Source organism: Engystomops pustulosus, chromosome 6 (assembly GCF_040894005.1).
Source record: "Engystomops pustulosus chromosome 6, aEngPut4.maternal, whole genome shotgun sequence".
NCBI classification, from domain to species: Eukaryota; Metazoa; Chordata; class Amphibia; order Anura; family Leptodactylidae; genus Engystomops; species Engystomops pustulosus.
Window position 1 is genome coordinate 156,893,782 of NC_092416.1, and position 19,147 is coordinate 156,912,928.

Sequence of the window (19,147 nt, forward strand, 5' to 3'; positions counted from 1 at the left end):
AGGGTCGTCGCAGGAATCCGCCATGATAGCTATTCAATACCGCACAAAAGATATTGAAATCCATTGTAACGGGGGAGGGGTAGAACCACCTGAGCTATTAACTTTAGTCTTTTTAGTGAAGTGGTCGCTTTTTCTCCATTGTAATATTGAACGCCTGTGTGTTTTTCCCCTTTCCTTAAGTTATTGACTACCCCCAATCCACAGCGAGAGGCACAATGATGTTTGTATTCCAAACAATGGCGCAGCCCTCGATCCAGCCCGAGCCCGAGCAGGAGAATTCTGTGATTATGTGCTTTTTTGTACCAGACTGTTTTGGATAATAGACCATTATTTTTAGTTTCTACATGCTTCTACATTGTCCAGATACAAGACATTTCCTCTGTAAAATATAATTGGCACATGGAAGTATCTGACATCAGTAACTAACTAGACACTAATGGCAACCACTATAGTGTCCAAATAGTTTCCTGTGCTCAGGCAGCATGTTATAGAGCAGAAGTAGATTGAGTGTCCCATCTGCAGCAAAAACATCATAGAGCAGCAGGAGCTGAACCGATTGTATGTATAGTCCTACCTGCAGGCAGCATGTTATAGAGCAGGAGGAGCTGAGCAGATCATACTAAGTGTCCTATCTGTAGGAAGCATATTATTGAGCAGGAGGAGCTGAGCAGACTGTACTTAGTGTTCTACCTGCAGGAAGCATGTTATAGAGCAGGAGGAGCTGAGCAGATTGTACATAGTGTCCTCTCTGCAGGCAGAATGTTATAGAGCAGGAGGAGCTGAGCAGATTGTACATAGTGTCCTATCTGCAGGGAGCATGTTATAGAGCAGGAGGAGCTGAGCAAATTGTACATAGTTCTCTATATCTGCAGGCAACATGTTATACAGCAGGAGGAGCTGAGCAGATTGTACATAGTGTCCTAGCTGCAGGAAGAATGTTATAGAGCAGGAGGAGCTGAGCAGATTGTACATAGTGTCCTATCTGCAGGCAGCATGTTATAGAGCCAAAGGAGCGGAGCAGATTGTACATAGTGTCCTATCTGCAGGCCGCATACTATAGAGCAGGAGGAGCTGAGCAGATTGTACATAGTGTCCTACCTGCAGGCACTATTTTACACATCAGAAGTAGATGAGCAGATTGTACATATTGGGGCAGATTTACTTACTCGGTCCATTCGCGATCCAGCGGCGGGTTCTCCCACGCTGATTTGGGTCTTCCGGCGATTCACTGAGGTAGTTCCCCCAATGCCCACCAGGTGTCGCTGCTGCGCTGAAGTCCGTCGGAGTTCACTGAAGTTCACCAAGCTAGGTCGGGTGCAGGTAAGTGCGTGTCATGTGACACATTTTTTTAAAAAAAATACGGCGTTTTCTCCGAATCCGACAGGTTTTCCGATTTCCGTCGCATGCATGCCGGCGCCGATGCGGCACAATCCGATCACGTGCAACAAAAAGCCAGCAGAATTCGGCGCAAAACGGTAAAATCTGGGTAACCAGACGTAAAAATGCAATTCGGGCCCTTAGTAAATGACCCCCATTGTCCTCTCTTTTGGCAGCATGTTATAGAGCAGGAGGAGCTTGTACATAATGTCCTATCTGCAGAGAGCATGTTATAAAGCAGAAAGAGCGGATAACGTTGTAGTAAGTGTCCTACTAGTGTTGTTGCATATATGAAGTTATGGTATTCGATAGGCAGGGAGTGAAATCGGGGAATCCAAAGTACACAAAAGGCTGCACCATTTGTATATCCATTGAGTACCCTCGCTGTATAGGAAATACTCTCCCTACAACCTCCAATTTCCTAACTTAGTTTTGGTATTTGTACACGATATGTGTCCCGCACCACAGTTCTGCCCTGCGGTGTATAATGCCTTTCTAAACACTATATAAATATAGAGAGAAATCTCTTTACAGGTTAATATCAGACTTATAAGAGCACAGTCAGTTGTGTGGTCTCCGCTGCCCTTGCTGCTTTATAGCAGTCCATAATTTATCCTCCAGGTGACTGTGCAGCTCCGGACAGTAAATTATTCAGGTTATACCGGACAGCTGTTAGGATGTGTCTAGTCAGTTTCATTCACACCTCAGCTTTTCTTGAGTCCCTGGGAATAGAGAAAACATATGATGGACTTTATACCAAATGCTTAGACTCTGGAGCTGTGCAGGGAGGTCAGTGAGGAACTGCTCGTCACACTGGCGCCATCTGCTGGGGAAGACAAAGAACTTCATATCAGTTCTGCACATACTGTATTATATCCTTCTTTATCTGCACGGTGAAAGTGTCTGCTGATAATTTAAAGGGGTTTGTCCATGAAAAAAAGTTCTCAAATTTTAATGCCCTCATGATATTTACACAATAAAGATAATTTTTAACCCCATACTTTACAATGTTACTCAGTTTTTTACTGTTTTAGCCCATATCACTCAGTGATGATCAGTAGTGTAAGATTCCAGAGTGTGGATGAGGACTCTACGTGGTCACATTATGATTCTTCTAGTGCAGTAAATTACTGTGTGCTTACAATGTTCTCAAGTTATCAGGGTACAGGTTTACCTACACTTTTATTTAGCTTCTGAACATTCTACTAGTATCTGACATAGAAAAAGAAGAGATTAGACAGACCAGAGATGATGAGATGGATATTAAACATAATGACACTCTCAGTGCTGCTAACTCACCTATAACACACACAGAGTCTAGTCTTCTACAGCGTGGACGGGGACCCTCTAAGCAGACACTTAATGATCCATCTAGTGCTGCGAGATGCTGTGTGCTCACAATGTGCTTAGTTCATCAAGGTACAGGGTTTATATACACTTTTATTTAGCTTCTGAAGATTCTACTAGTATCTTGCACATAGAAAAAGAGCAATGAGACATATCAGAAATGAGAGATGATGAGATCCATGAGATGGATATAACATACAATGACACTCAGCTCTGCTAACTTAGCTATAACACACACAGAGTCAGCTCTGCTGCATGCGTCCCTCAGTTAAAGCCCTTATCTTGTCTGTAGCTTGTAGAGAAAGTCTCTGTACGCTGCTTGCCAGCAGGAAGTGCCTGTGTCTGAGCTGGTCTTGTAATGCAGGGGGGAGGGACTGGAGGCAGAGAGCACTGCAGTGTTCAGACAAGAGAAGCTACTCATGAGAAGAATCCTACCATAGTCAGAAGATTTATGGTCGAATCCAGGGACAACCAAAATTGTATACACCAGGACTGATAGAGACAGGTTGGAATTATATCTGTGAAATAACAGTGAATTGTATTATTTTGTTACCCTGAGTGTTTTTAAGATTCTTGTCCTCATGGGAATACCCCTTTAAGATACCCCGATGCTAACTCTTTAAGGGAACCCTCAATTATCTTATATAATAATACTGTCATCTTATGTGAACGCAGGACCTTTGGGTCCCCTTAGGCACCAAAGTCCGGAAGCAACAGTTACTTATCACCATGATGCATTCCTGGATCCTTATCACCCGTTATCATAAGAGGGATCTAGAACTCTGTGTGTTTCCAAGTGTATAAAATCCAAGAACCTTTTTTTTTTTTTTTTTTTTTTTGAGGTTGTGCTGTGGGCACAATATTGATTTATTTAAAATGTTACTTTTTGGTTATTAACCCTTTAAGGACCATGTCATTTTTGGGGGTTTTTTTGAGTTTCCATTTTTTTACTCCCCGTCTTTAAAAATGCATAACTTTTTAATTTTTCTGTTTACAGAGCTGTATGAGGAGGTTTTTTCTGCCCAACACTTCCTAGTGACGGTGTTTCATATGCCATGCTGCTTAATGGGAAGTTAGGCAAAAATTAGAAATTGTAGAAAAACCATATTTGTTTTTATGGCTTTTTACTGTACACTCCAAATGACACCTTTGGGTTGGTACAGTCATGAGGATACCAAATTTATAGAGGTTTTATTATGTTTTAATACATTTTTTTTTTTTAAATGAATACCATTTGTATAAAAAATTATCTTCATTTTACCCTATTCTGACACCAATAACACATACTCATACTTGTATGGAGCTGTGTGAGGTGTAATTTTTTTTGTGAGGTGATGACATTTACATTGCTTCCATTTTGGGGGCTGTATGACCTTTTGATCACTTTTAATTAAACTTTTGATGTGTTGCAAAATGAAAAAAAAGTGGAGTTTCAGACATATTTTCCATTACAGGGTTCACTAACGGCAATAACACTTTTTATGTTTTGATAGATTGTGATTTATGGGACGCGGCTATGCCTAACACATCAGTTCTATGGAAAGTGGGTGATTTGAATTTTTTTTTTTACTCTTTTTTTACTTTTTTACTGTAATACTGTAGTATTGCAGTATATGGTAGGAACGATCAGACCCCCAAGGGTTAAAGTACCCTTGGGGGTCTGATCGTTCCTACCATATACTGCAATACTACAGTATTACAGTATATGGAGAATTTGCTATGGATCACACTGGCACACTGCATACATCAGGCCGAATGACAGGTCCTCAAGACAAGTCCTGCTCAGGGCTGGCACCAGCACTGGGAATACCTGGGCAAGTGCTGAGGGGCCCACATAAGGCTGTACATAAGGAATCTATGGGGGCCAGGGGGGATGTATCTAATGAATCCATACTGGGCTGTATATAAAATAACCATGAGGGGGCTGTATATAAAATAACCATGAGGGCGCTGTTTGGGATGATAAACTAGGGAATATTTTAAGGAACAGGAGACTGTTTTAGTTTCTGAATTTTTAATGCCGCCACATTCACTGCAAAGGGGTCCACAGAGGCTCCTTCACCCTGGAGCCTAATGAAACCTGGAGACGACCCTGGTTCTGTTATACAGACTCCAGGCTGCCATGGGGAGTGTTTGTCCTTCCCCATACATATATGTCTTAATGCGTTAAGGAGTTAAAAGCACATTACAGGATAGGAAGTAAAAATCAGATACTGGTTTCCTGAGATAGGACCCCCATCTGTTTCAAGAAATAGGGTCCCCCAACCATCTTCTACCTTGGCCACTAGGAGTGAAAAACCAGGGGTCTAGTAATTCATTTTTATGGGACTTCCCAAAATATCCGACCTGGGTGATTGGGTTGTTCCTGAGATAGGTACTGGTCTCTGCGGTGGGTCATCTATGGATCAGATGTTTATGGTACATCTTCTGAGGATGTGCAATAATCGTTTCAGATGAAAATACAGTAAGGGGTTTTGCTGATGTTTCACAGTCATGTAACCGTTGCTACCCCTGTGACCACAGAGACCACTGATTGACCGCTATCACCCGGCCATTTGTGCAAGCGGAGAGACAAGGTAGGATGTCATGGGAATGGGGATCCAGAGAAACAAAATCTTTAAATCTGTGGCCTATAAAGTCAATGTTTTCCATCAGTAAATAATTATTATAATAGTTACGTTTAAAAGTAGTAATTTAAATATTTCCCATATCAACAGGGGATAATTATGTTTTTTTCTAGTAATTACAACCAAACATCCAACTATTAATGGCAGGAGACAGAGCTGCAGTACTCCGATGCAAGATCGGCATGGAGAGTCTTAATTGGGTATTCACAATAGATTCCTTTTTAAAGGGGTTGTCCAGGGTTAAAAAAGTGGCAAATTTTCTCTCTCTGATTCATTCCAGTGAATGAAGAAGCTTAATCATCCAAAAGTGAATGGATTGGCCAAACCCAATGCAGATTAAGAGAAAATGTATGAAATATGTGGGACTCCCACAAGTCTAATTTGATTCAATGGCATTTACTTCCTACATATGAGACCAGAATCAAGCTATTTGGGAAAAGAGGATGGGTTTCTTTTGTCCACTTCCAATTTGGCAGACTGAGGTCCTTTAGAGGATCTTCTAAGGTCCTGAAAGTGCTCTTGTATATATGTGTGTTTAGAGCAGGAAGTCATGTATGAGAATTTCAGAGATATCCGGCTCCTTATTATCACTACAGGACAGTATCATAATTGGTGGGCGGTTCAGATAGCCACCGGTCTCCTAGACGCCTTGGGCCCCAGGGGGCCACCCAAACCACTCATATGATAATCTTCTGCTAATCCAGAAAGATAGGCCGTTTCAGATGGAAAAGGGGGTAGGGGATAGCAAAAAAGAAAAAATTGAGCCCCTTTAGTTATGAAATTTTTCGACTGTCATTATGATCTATGACAAAGGCCCTCAATAGGTCTGAAAGGCATCATATAATACTGCATATTCTCACAGCTGTATTTGTATAGTGCTTTTTATCCTGGTTAAATAAAGAAGATTCCTTGTTTATCGGAACAAGTGAGTGCTGACCCTATTTCCTTCTCGTTACGTCTCATTTTGATATGCCCCGTGTTCTGTCCCCAAAGGTCTACCTCCTGGTTATAATGAATGATCTAGTACATGGCCACTATGAGTAAATTATCTTCTGTTTTGCCCATATATTGTGCTTGTAAGGTGGTTGTAATGTCATGGAAGGAGCAGGATACCCCTACTTTAAAGAGGACCCATCACCCCAAACAAAACACACTAGGAGCTGCTTACTAAAATACCCTAGATGTAGCAGTGTTAACCCTCCGACAGAGCTGGCAAACACTGCAGCACTGTACCCCAGGAACGCCGGACCAAGCTCACAGCGGTCCGGTGTATTCATGAGGGGGCGGTCCGAGGCGTTGCTTCTTCCCTGCACCCCCCCTTCCCATGCCATAGGCTGGCGGTGACAGTTTAACACTGCTACATCTGAGCTAGCGCTAGGAGCTTCTTACTTTAGTAAGTGGGTTATCTCCACAGGCAATGGGGCTAATTTACTAAGGGTCCGCGGTGCACATTTTTGTCGGGTTTCCTGACGATTTCCGTTTTGTGCCGCATTTAACAGGGGTTTTTGGTGCACTCGATCGGATTTTGGCGCATCGGCGCCGGCTTGAACGCAACAGAAATCGGCAGATTCGGACTACGTGCGGGATTTAACATTTATAATTGTGTCACAAGACACGGACTTACAAGCACGGGGAAGAAGAAGATGAACTCCGGCGGACCTCAGCAGGGGAAGCGACACTTGCAGGATATCGGGCGCACGACCTTCATGAATCGCGCCAGATTTCATCCCCGTCGGACAGTCAGAATTGGGGAATCGCGACAGGACCAGGTAAGTAAATTTGCCCAAATGTCCTTAAAAATGTGATTTAATCTGGGCTACGCGGTGTGAAACTTCCCATACAGCTGTGTAGGGATTACTCTGGAGCTGGGGAATTTGGAGGGGGTGGTTATGTGTGTTTTGCGGTGCAATGACATCATCATTAAGATTTGTTCTGCCATTCTTTGCATATCGTATATGAGCCTATGTTTGCCTCTCTGTTATGTAATCATACCGCAATGTCTCTTCTAGTATTGCATTTTTGCAATGTTCTTGCTATTGTTATTTTTGTTGACAAAAATTGTGAAAAAATTGCATAAATAAACACTCAAAAAAAAAAAAAAGCTATCATAGTTTGGTCTTTGAGAAAATAAACCCCTCTAATGCCAGCAGATAAAATTCACTGGTACCCTATAAATAATAATATGTAGAGCGGCCATATTTACCCCGGTCAATAATACTTAAAGCCTGCTTACTTTGCAAATTGAGATGCTACTGCCTTCAGATATGTCTTTGTCATCCCCGGGCGCACATGTTTTATCCCTGCCGCTCATCAGGTCGCTCTCACTTTGGGGCTCTTTTTAATTTAAAGGAAACTCCTAAGTATTGATCGGTGTGATTTATGGCTTTCTAGCAAGAATGAGAGGCGGCTGTTATGTCGGGTCCTATGGGAACCTATTCTAGCACATAGGGATAAATAACCTCCACCAGCACCAAGGGGATCTTATTAGTAGCATCCTTACACTACATTGTGCTCTACACAACAGAACAGATTGATGACCCCAAGGATGGGTCATTTAATACTACATAACTGAAGGAAAATACTACATCATTAGGATAATATGTGTCTTAATTACAGGGATTTTGGGGGGACATAGTGAACTGGTCTGTACTAGATTTTAGGTGGTGCTCTTATAGCATCTTTATATAGAAACTAGGATATGGTAGAGGAAGAAAAGCTGGGATTTGTAAAATACAGTGGAAATTCTTTGAGCAGAAAAAGTGTTTTTCTTAAAGGAGTTGTCTTCTGCAGAGGTTTCTGTATAGGGTTTTATAATTTAAAGCAGAATTTCAAAATCAGAATAAATTCCACCATGCATTTAGAAGAAAAGCTGCTTTCCCATATACACAGAAGGTTGCCTCTCATAGATGCTCTTTAGGGATTTACTTGGGATCCTGCTCCCTGTAGGACTCCTAGGAGCGAATGTGAAAGCCACACACAGTGATCAGAAATCTTCTATGTACACAGCTGAGATCTGTGATGTATAGGGTTGTATGATCTGGAGTATTATTTCTGAATAAATACCAGAATAAAAATTGCCTTGATTCCAAGCTGAGAAATAGAGAGAAACCTGATTACTCCACCCATGCACAGTGACTGACAGTAAGAATCCTGAAAGCTCCTCCCACACTAAATGATTGACAGAGAGAAACCCGATAATCAGCAGAATTTTAATTTATTAAATTATTTTGTATTGTTCCCTTATAAATAATGGCTGGACCATCATATAATCTCTTACCTCTTAAACCATAACTGATTTAATGAGCCATTTGCAGTTTCGCTGTAAAGAATTAAGTATGTCCTAATAGACTGTAAGCTCTTGTGAGCAGAGCCCTCACTCCTATTGCTCCATATGACTGCTTGTACTCTGTTATGTAATATTATATTTGTATATGTCCCTTATGATTTGTAAAGGAATTTGATGGCGCTATATAAATACAGATTATTATTATTGTTATCCCACTTCACACAGTGATTGACAGTGAGAGTCCTGATTACTCCTCCCGCACACAGTGATTGACAGTGAGAGTCCTGATTACTCCTCCCACAAACACCGTGATTGACAGTGAGAATCCTGATTACCCCTTCCACACACAGTGATTGGTAATGAGATTCTTGAAAACCTCTCCAACACACAGTGATTGACAGTGAGAGTCCTGAATACCCCTCCCAGACACAATGACGGGTAATGAGATTCCTGAAAACCCCTCCCACACACAGTGATTGACAGTAAGAGTACTCATTACTCCACCCACACACCATGATTGACAGTGAGAGTCCTGATTACTCCACCCACACACAGTGATGGGTAGTGAGATTTCGGAATACCCCTCCAACACATAGGGGCAGATTTACTTACCCGGCCCATTCGCGATCCAGCGGCGCGTTCTCTGCACAGGATTCGGGTCCGGACGGGATTTATGAAGGTAGTTCCTTCGCCGTCCACCAGGTGGCGCTGCTGCGCTGAAAATCATCTGAACGCGCCGGAATACACCGAGCTGGATCAGGTGAAGGTAAGCGCTTCCCAAGCGACACATTTTCGGTTTTTAAATGCGGCGGTTTTCCCGAATACGTCGGGTTTTCGTTTGGCCACGCCCCCCGATTTCCGTCGCGCGCATGCCGGCGCCGATGCGCCACAATCCGATCGCGTGCGCCATTCAGGTACAATCGGCGCAAATCGGAAATATTCAGGTAACACGTCGGGAAACGCGAATCGGGCCCTTAGTAAATGACCCCCATAGTGATTGACAGTGAGAGTCCTGATTACTCCGCCCCCACACAGTGATTGACAGTGAGTGTACTGATTACTCCACCCACACGCCATGATTGACAGTGAGAGTCCTGATTACCCCGCCTACACATAATGATTGACAGTCTTTTGTGTAGTGATAGGGCAATGAAAATAATGTGATTTGAGGAGAAAATCTTATTATAAGACACTATTTAGCTTTTCGCTTCCCATATATATCCTGCGGACCTGAGATGCTTTTCTCCTAGGTTTATTCTCTAAATAACTTTAGAACCTTAGTAAAAGTCCACATAAGTTGTTTATTCACTTTCACAATGCAGAGTTGGATCTGGAATTCAACAGATACCATCAGTGTGCCCGTTGGGTTCCATCACAATGTCTGTCATTTTGAAAGGAAAAATAGTTCTTCATGCAGCGCTATTTTCCCCATCAAAAGCCAACGGAGGCTTTAAACAAAGACTCTGACAGCAATGCGAACAAAGCCTTACCTAATCAAGCTGTGCCCATAGAGCATAAAGTCATCAGTAGCCAGTCACACATGAATCCAGGTCAAGAACACATCATTATTCAGAGATGGGGAGGCACACATATGGGTATAATGACATCCATGCGATGGCATATCAAAAAGAACATATAAAATATGAGATAAAAGGTGAAGCTAAGTCAGGCCAGATCAAATCTGAGATCATTGGTCAAATACATAAATAGCTGTAGAACATATGGTACTGTTTTTAGACTTTTTGAGACTCAATTTTGGTACCAGAGGAGACCAGTGGTCTAGGACTCTAGGTAACATAGTTGTGCTTGCACTGGCAATACTCAATGGAATGTGTTACACTGGGATTCTCAGGGTCCATCTGAACAGAACAAGCAAATACTACCTGTCACCTATTTACCATAGTCAATACAAGTGCTTTCAGTTTTAGCATTATTTCTAGCACTTGCTTTGTATTGTTATTGGACTGATGATGAGGCTGGAGAGAATTCCTGAGGGAGGGGTGAAAGTGACAGTGGTTGTGTGTGACTTGGCTCTGCTACATCATCAAAGGAAACCTATCACCACGGATCTACCTACTAAAGTAGATCCGGTGGCAGTTTCACGCCCCAGTACCCTCTTTAGAAAATGTGCATATTAGGGAATTAAAATGTATAAAAGTTCTGGGCCATGAACCAATTAGCCCTAAAAGGGGCTATACTACTATATATTAGAGGAAACTGCCACCTGATCTACCTTAATAGGTAGATCCGTGGTGGTAGGATTCCTTTAACCACTCCCTCAATAAGGTAGAGGAGGAGAGAGATGCTGGCTATCTGAAGGCTATCTGCTTTCAGTTTTAGCATTATTTCTAGCACTTGTTTGTACTGTTATCGGACCGAGGATTGCCTCAAAGATACTCTACCAGACACCGCTTAGGTGCACACTGGTGGTTCACCTATTCCCAAGCCAGTCTGGGCATGTGGGTTCCTAAAGGGAACCTGCCATTCAAATTAACTCACCCAAAATAAATTCTTCATCAAAAACTATGATTAGCATTGCCCTTATCACTAAATGGTTCCTCTCATTGGCTGCAATTTTAAAAAATCAGTTTGTAAACTTATATGCAACTCACCTGAGGTGAGTCCAATCAAAATGAGTCCTGCATTTTCATTGCTCCCTGCACTACCCTGCCTTCCTGATTAACAGGCTTTACTGCTACTGGTATGCTTCTCATATGGAACTAGTACTTAGGGACCATCTGCTAATATTCAACTACAGACATATACAGCTTCCTTTACTTTTCCCTGCTCACCTCCACAAGACTGGAGAGAATTCCTGAGGGAGGAGTGAAAGTGACAGTGCTTGTGTGTGACTTGGCTCGGCAAATCATTAAACACTCCCTTAATAAGGTAGGGGTTGAGAGAGATGCTGGCTATTTGAAGAGAAATCCACCTTCTTCCTCCTCCCTTGAAAATTCTCTTCAGTCAAGTCATCAGTGTCAGCCTTAGTAAGGAGGACGAGGTAGCTTGACTGCATACTCTCCCGCCTCCATGACTCGATCTTTAGCAACAGTAAAATAAAATAATTTTTTTAGAAGAATGGTTTGTCAAATCCCATGAATAGAGACTTCAGTGGAACATGTAAAGTATAAAGATATCTAACTGGTACTGTGTATGGTTTGTGGTGGGGGGCTGCTGTTGACAGGTTCTCTTTAATAATCCGAGCAGTATTTGAACCTACAGGACTGGACAAGGTAATCTTATAACAAATTGATTTTTATAACTTGTATTGTGGGCAGCAAATCAAGAAGATGTGTAGAAAATCTGATCAGCCCGTTCACACAAATGCACATATCACATGAAATCATAAAAATGAGAAATAAATGAAACCTGTAACAAAAGGTCCTTCGTAAAATCAGTTGGTTTCCTAGCGATAAGTCGCATTTTAATTATATTCCTCAAATCAGCAAGTCCACTTTAAATACCCATTAGCGCCACAGGTTCCCGTCTGTAGAAACCAACAATATTCAGTTGATTTGCAGAATATATTATGGTGATTTATGTAGTAGGCTGCATTGACATGTGCACAATTACAATTATTAGCTTCCTCAGATGTGGCCAACATAGCCCGTGAGCCTCCCGACTCAAGACGAAACATCATTTACGTTCCCAGGCTGGAGAAATGTCTTTTTATCTTAAAGTAATTACGAGGCAATCATTAATAAGGATATTCTAGAATCCGATGGAGGCAGAAATATTGAGCACATCCATTTATCACAAGCTCTAAATAAGGGCACAGACACCGAGGTGATTGCGGGTAATTGATATCTGCATCTATTTACTGTTGTCATGTTGAAATTATGTATGACTTTTTTATATCATCACCGCTGGGGAACATTGGCTAGGTAACCCATTATTAACAAGTCTTCCTTCTTTACAATGTCTTACAGCCCCTGGATTTTGAGACCCAGAAGGAGCATTCATTGGTTCTGGAGGCACAGAACCGGTTTTTAGATCCTCGTTTCTCTGATCTGGGGACATTTCGAGATCAAGCCATTGTGAAGGTGTCGGTGCTGGATGTAGATGAACCTCCGAAATTTAACCCTCTGGGTGGAATCATAGAAGTGTCAGAGGACGCGAACGTTGGGTCTGTGATCGGGGCAATCACAGCTACCGACCCAGATAAAGCCAACAACTCCATCAGGTATCATGTTAAATGGAAAAGTAGTATGCATGAAAGTATGCATGGATTGACAACTAGTCTTACTCTGTATACTGTCCGGTTGGTTACTTTCTAGTAGATCATTCAGGTCATATATTGCCTACCTATAATATAGTAGTCAAACAGTTCCACAGGCCAACAATACCATTTATACCAATTTAGTTGGAACCAATTTTCCTAGACTAGTTGATAAAATAAAAAACCCAAAAAAGGAGAGCCGCAAAAAATCATCAATAAAACTTGATATTATACTTTATTGAAGTGATAATACATACAGTTCAAAAATATATACCATATAAGAGAGAAAGAAAAAAGGGGAAAACAAGTGGCCCCTGATGGAAATAGGGGCAACCATGGAATACACAAGTGCCCCCAGGAAGCGCAGGAACCAAAAAATTGATCAGTAACAATTCAGACTCATGGGTCTGATCAATAATTAATAGTGCGGATGGGAGTATAAGAAAGATTACTATACTCAATCAATCCTAAGTGGAGTGGAGACCGGAGGTACCTTCCGGCTCCCACAATACACATGAATAGTTAATACTTACCCGAAAGCATGATGATAGGTTCAATGGGGAATCCTGAGGGGGCCACTAAACTACACACCGACGCGCGTTTTGCTGATGCTTCGTCAGGAGTAGTTGATAAAATAAGTGGGATTCTTACTATTATTGTCCATCTGTGCTTTGAAGGGGTTTTCCCACAAAACAAGTTAGGTGCTATACACAAGATAGGGCCCAGCTTGCATATTGGTGGGGGCTCAGTGATGAGACCCCCACAGATCACAAGAACAGAGGGTCCGAGATAATCTCCAGCAGCTCCATAGAGATGAATGGGGCAGCCCGCCCATGCACGGCCATCTGCTCCACTCATCTGGGGGAGCAGCAAGGGGTCCGACGGAGGTACCTTGAAACCCCCGTTCTTGTGATCTGTGAAGGTCTCATCTCTCAGACCCCTACAGATTAGTAAGTTAGTCCCTATCCCTATCCTAACCCATTTAAGCTATCCTCCACAGGATGCCAAAATACTGTAAAGCTCTTCTACTCACAGAAGAACTGTACATTATGGCTGCCCCAGACAAAATGTTCTTTGAGACCCTAGAAATGGCAAATCCTCCTCTGATTGGAAAGGTCCCCAACTTTGAGTAACAAACCTGGCAAATACAGCATGCCCCAGCCCTCAAAGGTAGAAATTTGTAGGCAAATGGGATTTTTTTGCAACATAATTACAAGAGAATGATGTTGTGTAATGTAGGACTAACACATTTAATGAAAAAACAAAGGAACATTGCTTTGCTTGATACTCTCCTAAAGAATTATCTTTTGGAGAGTCATTCCCATCATCCATGATGGTCCAAACCTTGAGAGAACTTTTATTACAGCCTCCACCCTCTGTTCTGAGTGACATTAGTAGCCATCTCTTGGTTAGATACTACAAAAAGAAAAAGGGGTAGGAGATGTGGTGAAGTAAGACCAGTGCAGGCTTAGAGAATTATGGTCTTATGGTTGTACCATACACCCCCTGGAACCTCTCATCATTCTTATATAGACTTGTTTCATCTGAGCAGGTAGGTGTTCTCAGATGGATGGGGATACCTTTCCTGAGTACAGAAGATCTTTACCCCCTACACCCAACATTTCCCGGTGAAAGCCAGAGACATTGTTTTCTGTACTGAACTCACCGTGATCTATGAAGTGCCGCTACCTTTTACTTATTCCATCACTTCTTAAAGGCAAAACCTGTTTGTCATTGTCATCCAGATACACACTGGACAAATCCTCGGATGATGGTATTTTTGAAATTGATGAAGAGTCTGGTGAAATCAGGATAACCAAAGCCCTGGACCGTGAAACCTCCGGGTGGCACAATTTGACAGTGCAGGCCAAGGAAGCGGGTAAGAACCAATCAATCATTTTCTGGTAAGATCATTATTCTTAGGGTTTTGCAGAAATGAATAGATTAGTCCCTATGTACTCAGCATGTATGGTAAATAGTCATAATTAACCCCTCAGTGGTGGATATCTGCTTTTCAATATGAATCAGGTCTTTATCTGGGTTGAAACTCAGTTTGTGCCCCCTCAACATGATAGAGGACTTGTTACCTAGTAGAAATTTATGATAAGGGGTAATCTTTTATTTTTAGAGATAAATATTAATTTCCAGGGGGTCATATCAAAGGGGTGAGCAGATATTAAAACAAACAACAAATTATTCAGGGGCAATAAAATTAAGGATGTTGCCACTACCTGTCCAGCAACCGCTCAACCACAAGCAGGCTTGACGCTAGCTGTCAGGCTAGGTAAGTGGTGGTGAACTCACCCTGTGGAGTCCCTGCAGGCTAAGGCCCTGCCTACAGTGGATAACCCGCCTTGACAAGGGCCAACCGGCTATAAGGAACCTAACTCATGGTCCTTGAGTGACCCTATAAGAAAACTTACTTTGTCTGGCAGCTGCTGGATGATGGAGCGGACAGGCAACCGGAATACTGAGATAGAGCAGTGCTCACACTGATGCACAGAAATGTAACACAAATTAGAGACAGGGAAAGCGGGATAACACTGGAAGAGACACAACACTGAGAGACAAACTACAGATACAGACGGACAAGCAGAGTCGGACGGAACCGGGTAAAAAGCAAGATGGCAGCAAGGGTACAGAATCGTATAGCAAAAGAATGGTCAGTAGGCAAAGCAGAAGTCAAAACACAAAGAGCAAGAAACACAATGGCAAGAGCACTAGATACACAGATTAGATTGAATAACCAGCCCCATATGAAGGGCTGGGCAGAATATAAGGCAGTAATGGACACAATCTCCAGCACTGACTTGTTCAGCCATTTATCACTCAAACCGCAGCTGTAGACAAAACGAGTGCAAAGACACACCCAGCTTTCTCAAAGATCAGAAATGGAGCTGTCAATAACAGGCAGCTCCGGGTGTGGGTGAAACCTGATTCCAGTTCTGACAGATGTCATTTAGAATTTTGTAATTTTGTAAAACTTTATACATTTATGCATTTAAAAAATCCTATCCAGTCAGTTTGCATGTATGTCTATACACAGCACAACTCTCCTGCTTATATTTCACTACAATCTGTCAACGTCTCTCTCTCCACATGGAGAAGCCGCTACTACAGGCGATTGCAAGTCCTGTAGCTTCCTTTCCTCTGCCATGCACCCCTTCTGTCTCACAGTAGATAGCTCAGTCTGATATAGAGTTTCCCTATGCTTTCCTTCCCCTACAAAGCCACTTCCCATCTCACAGTAGACAGCTCAGTCATTGCTCTTCTTTCTCCAACCTATAGCTGTGTCGATGGTGTCAATAAGACAAGATCTGGTACTAAAGGCTACATTTTATTACTAAAATTTAGCAACATATACATTTATTGCTTTTTCTTACACAAAGGTATCCATAGTCTTTAAAGGGTATCCACATTTAAATGTCTTTGAAACAGTCAAGTGGGCTGTGCTACCCTGGTCTCCATAGAAGAAGTAAAAAAAAATTCTTGAAAGCAATGTAGTCGCTTCTATGGAAGTAAATCTGGTATTGGCACCACAATATGACCCTGTCACTGCTGTCACCACTATTCTAACGTGGGCCTATGCTTCGCAAATTACTGCCATGCACAGGAGATTGAGACTGGAATATGTCATTACATCTTGTTGGATTCTTATGCCCCCTTTACATGACATACGGTGATGTCATTTTTCTGAAGATGTAGCTCTTTATGACATTGGAGATAATATAGAACATCAGTAACCATTGCCAAAATATGTTTCCCACAGATGACCCTGAAAAAGTTTCCGTTCTCTCACTGAGGATACGCATCCTGGATGTCAATGACAATCCTCCAGAGCTGGCTTCACCCCATGAGTCTTCTGTATGTGAAGATGCTCTTCCAGGACAGGTAATGTTCCATAATCTATCTCTATAGAAGAAGAGATGGTCTTAACTTAAATCTTTACTTCTACCCATCTGCACAAATCTCCACTTGCACATCCCCCCCTAAGTACTACGTCAAAAACATGACATTTCTGTATAAAATTTCTTTCTATAAGAAAATATCTTTTGGTGATACACCTCAACATGATATATATATATATATATATATATATATATATATATATATATATATACATGTGTGTGTACATGAAGCTTCACTCCTCACACTGATGTGACATATTGTATGTCACCACTGTGCAATACTGCCAATGTCACTACAAGATTATATTCACCCGCTATAAGCCATATATCACACTCATGTCCAGATATTGTGCTTAGCGATATGTGTAGTTCACTGGTGTGAAATGAATAAATTGGCAATGTACGGATAGATCCTCAGTATAAAAAGAGGATGATTGCCATGGTCATGTTACAGTAAAAGGACATCTACCACCAGGATGATGGAATGTAAACCGAGCACACTGACATTCTGGTGTGTGCCCCTTCGGGAGGAATCCACTTTTCTTATGCCCTTGTTTTTAAGAATAAAAGGATTTAGAATTATGTAAATGAGTCTAAGGGGCTCCAGGCTCTATTAAAACCTATGCAGTCGGGAGCCCCTCAAGCTCATGTGCATAGTTTTAAAATCCTTTTTTGTAAAAAAAAAACAGGGAATAAGAAGCAAAAGTAAGTGCAGATCCTGCCAGAGGGGGCACAGACCAGTATGTCAGTGTGCTCAGTTTTAAAAAGTTTGATCCTGACAGTAGATGTCCTTTAATACAGTACAAGCGCTGCAATTCTGCTGGTATATGGAGTCCTTGCATCATATATCAGTATAATGCAAGGACAACCCTTCTGTGAAACGTGGGCGGAGCATGTGATTGGGCCAACATACGGGCTACGTTTGTGGGAAGTAAGCTTTACATTGCAGATACCTTCTTTCCTTATTTGTGTGCTGACACTCAGCTGTGACTTGATAAAGCCGATGGCGACCTAGCTAAGTTTATTAAAGGGAGTTTTAACCATCTGTGTAACAAAGAACACAGAAGTGTGAGAAGACTCCCCCAGTGTTCCAAATCCAGCTACAATCCTGCAATATAAATGTATTTTCGCAGTCCTGCTTCAACATACACAAAGGTATGGTTATACAGATTTCCAAGGCCAATAAGTTAGGCCTCATCCTGTGGATAGGGTCTAACTTGTTTCCTGGGAAATCCCCTTTAAGGACTAAATTCAGGTATGTGAAGCTAGCAATATAGTGAAACAGACAGTAAAGAGTTAAAGTTGTAGTATGCATGACTGGCAGGTCGGGAAGAACTTTGGTCATATTTTTGTATATATCTCCAATAGACACAAAACAAATGATGTATTTTCACTCTGAATGTAAATGATCTTGCATTATGTGTAATATGTTTCCATATTGAGCCTGGACAAATAATGTGTGCTCCCTTTGCTGTAGCTGATTCAGACTATCAGTGTGGTCGACCGAGATGAGCCAATGGGGGGGCATCGGTTCTACTTCAGACTTGCTCCAGACCCCAGCGCCGAGCATCACTTTACTCTACTCAATGTCAAGGGTGAGCCATCAGCTGGTCACCAACCATACATCAGCTTGGATCATACCATTCATAATTTCCATCCATTTGCTTCCTAATAACGAATTAGTTTGTATTGTGTCTTCTGACTTCACATGAGGTCAAAGCTTGATAGTGCACTTTTTACTCTACTATTAAATATGTATACAATATTTTTCGGACTATAAGGCGCACCATCAATAAATGTCTGCTAAAATGTCTAGGTTCATATATAAGGCGCACCGGACTATAAGGCGCACCTGATTATAAGGATGAATGACCAGCAGGTGGCAGACCTGGGCACAGTTCAAGCCAACTGTTGTCTGTCATTACGGTTCATATATAAGGTGCACTGGACTATAAGGCGCACCTTTGATTTCTGAGAAAATCAAAGGATTTTTTTGTGCGCCTTATAGTCCAAAAAATACAGTATTAAATTATTGTTTACAGCCTACAAAACACCTATTCTGTAAATTGGAATTGCCTCTAGAACAACAGTTCCTCATAGACAAATCTCATTCAGTAGATCATGGACTCCCTAAAGGTCCATAATTCAGGACTTGTGGACCACCAAAAAAGTCAGTGGACATGGCCAAATAAAAGCACCAACAACTCACAGTATCAGTTACTAATTCCTATAACAGAAAATCAGGTCATAGTGAATATCAAAATTTTTCAGTTTCATGTTCATTAGAATTTTTTCTTTCCCTAGTTTTAACTTCAAATTTTAGATCCTCTCTATAAAGTAACCACACCCATGCGCACATGTGCCCGCCCCTGCTGAGCCATGC

General features: G+C 41.8%; 1 protein-coding gene across 2 annotated transcripts in view; it reads left to right on the plus strand.

Moving 5' to 3' along the window:
- CDH22 (cadherin 22) overlaps nt 1-19,147 on the plus strand; it is a 231,779-nt gene that overhangs the window by 201,700 nt on the left and 10,932 nt on the right. Inside the window, exons 7-10 of one of the 2 annotated variants that reach the window (XM_072111991.1) lie at nt 12,567-12,820; nt 14,602-14,735; nt 16,626-16,747; nt 18,242-18,359. In XM_072111991.1, coding sequence (XP_071968092.1) covers nt 12,567-12,820; nt 14,602-14,735; nt 16,626-16,747; nt 18,242-18,359 — 628 coding nt within the window. The remainder of the gene's footprint in view (nt 1-12,566; nt 12,821-14,601; nt 14,736-16,625; nt 16,748-18,241; nt 18,360-19,147) is intronic. The other variant, XM_072111993.1, reaches the window with a different exon arrangement.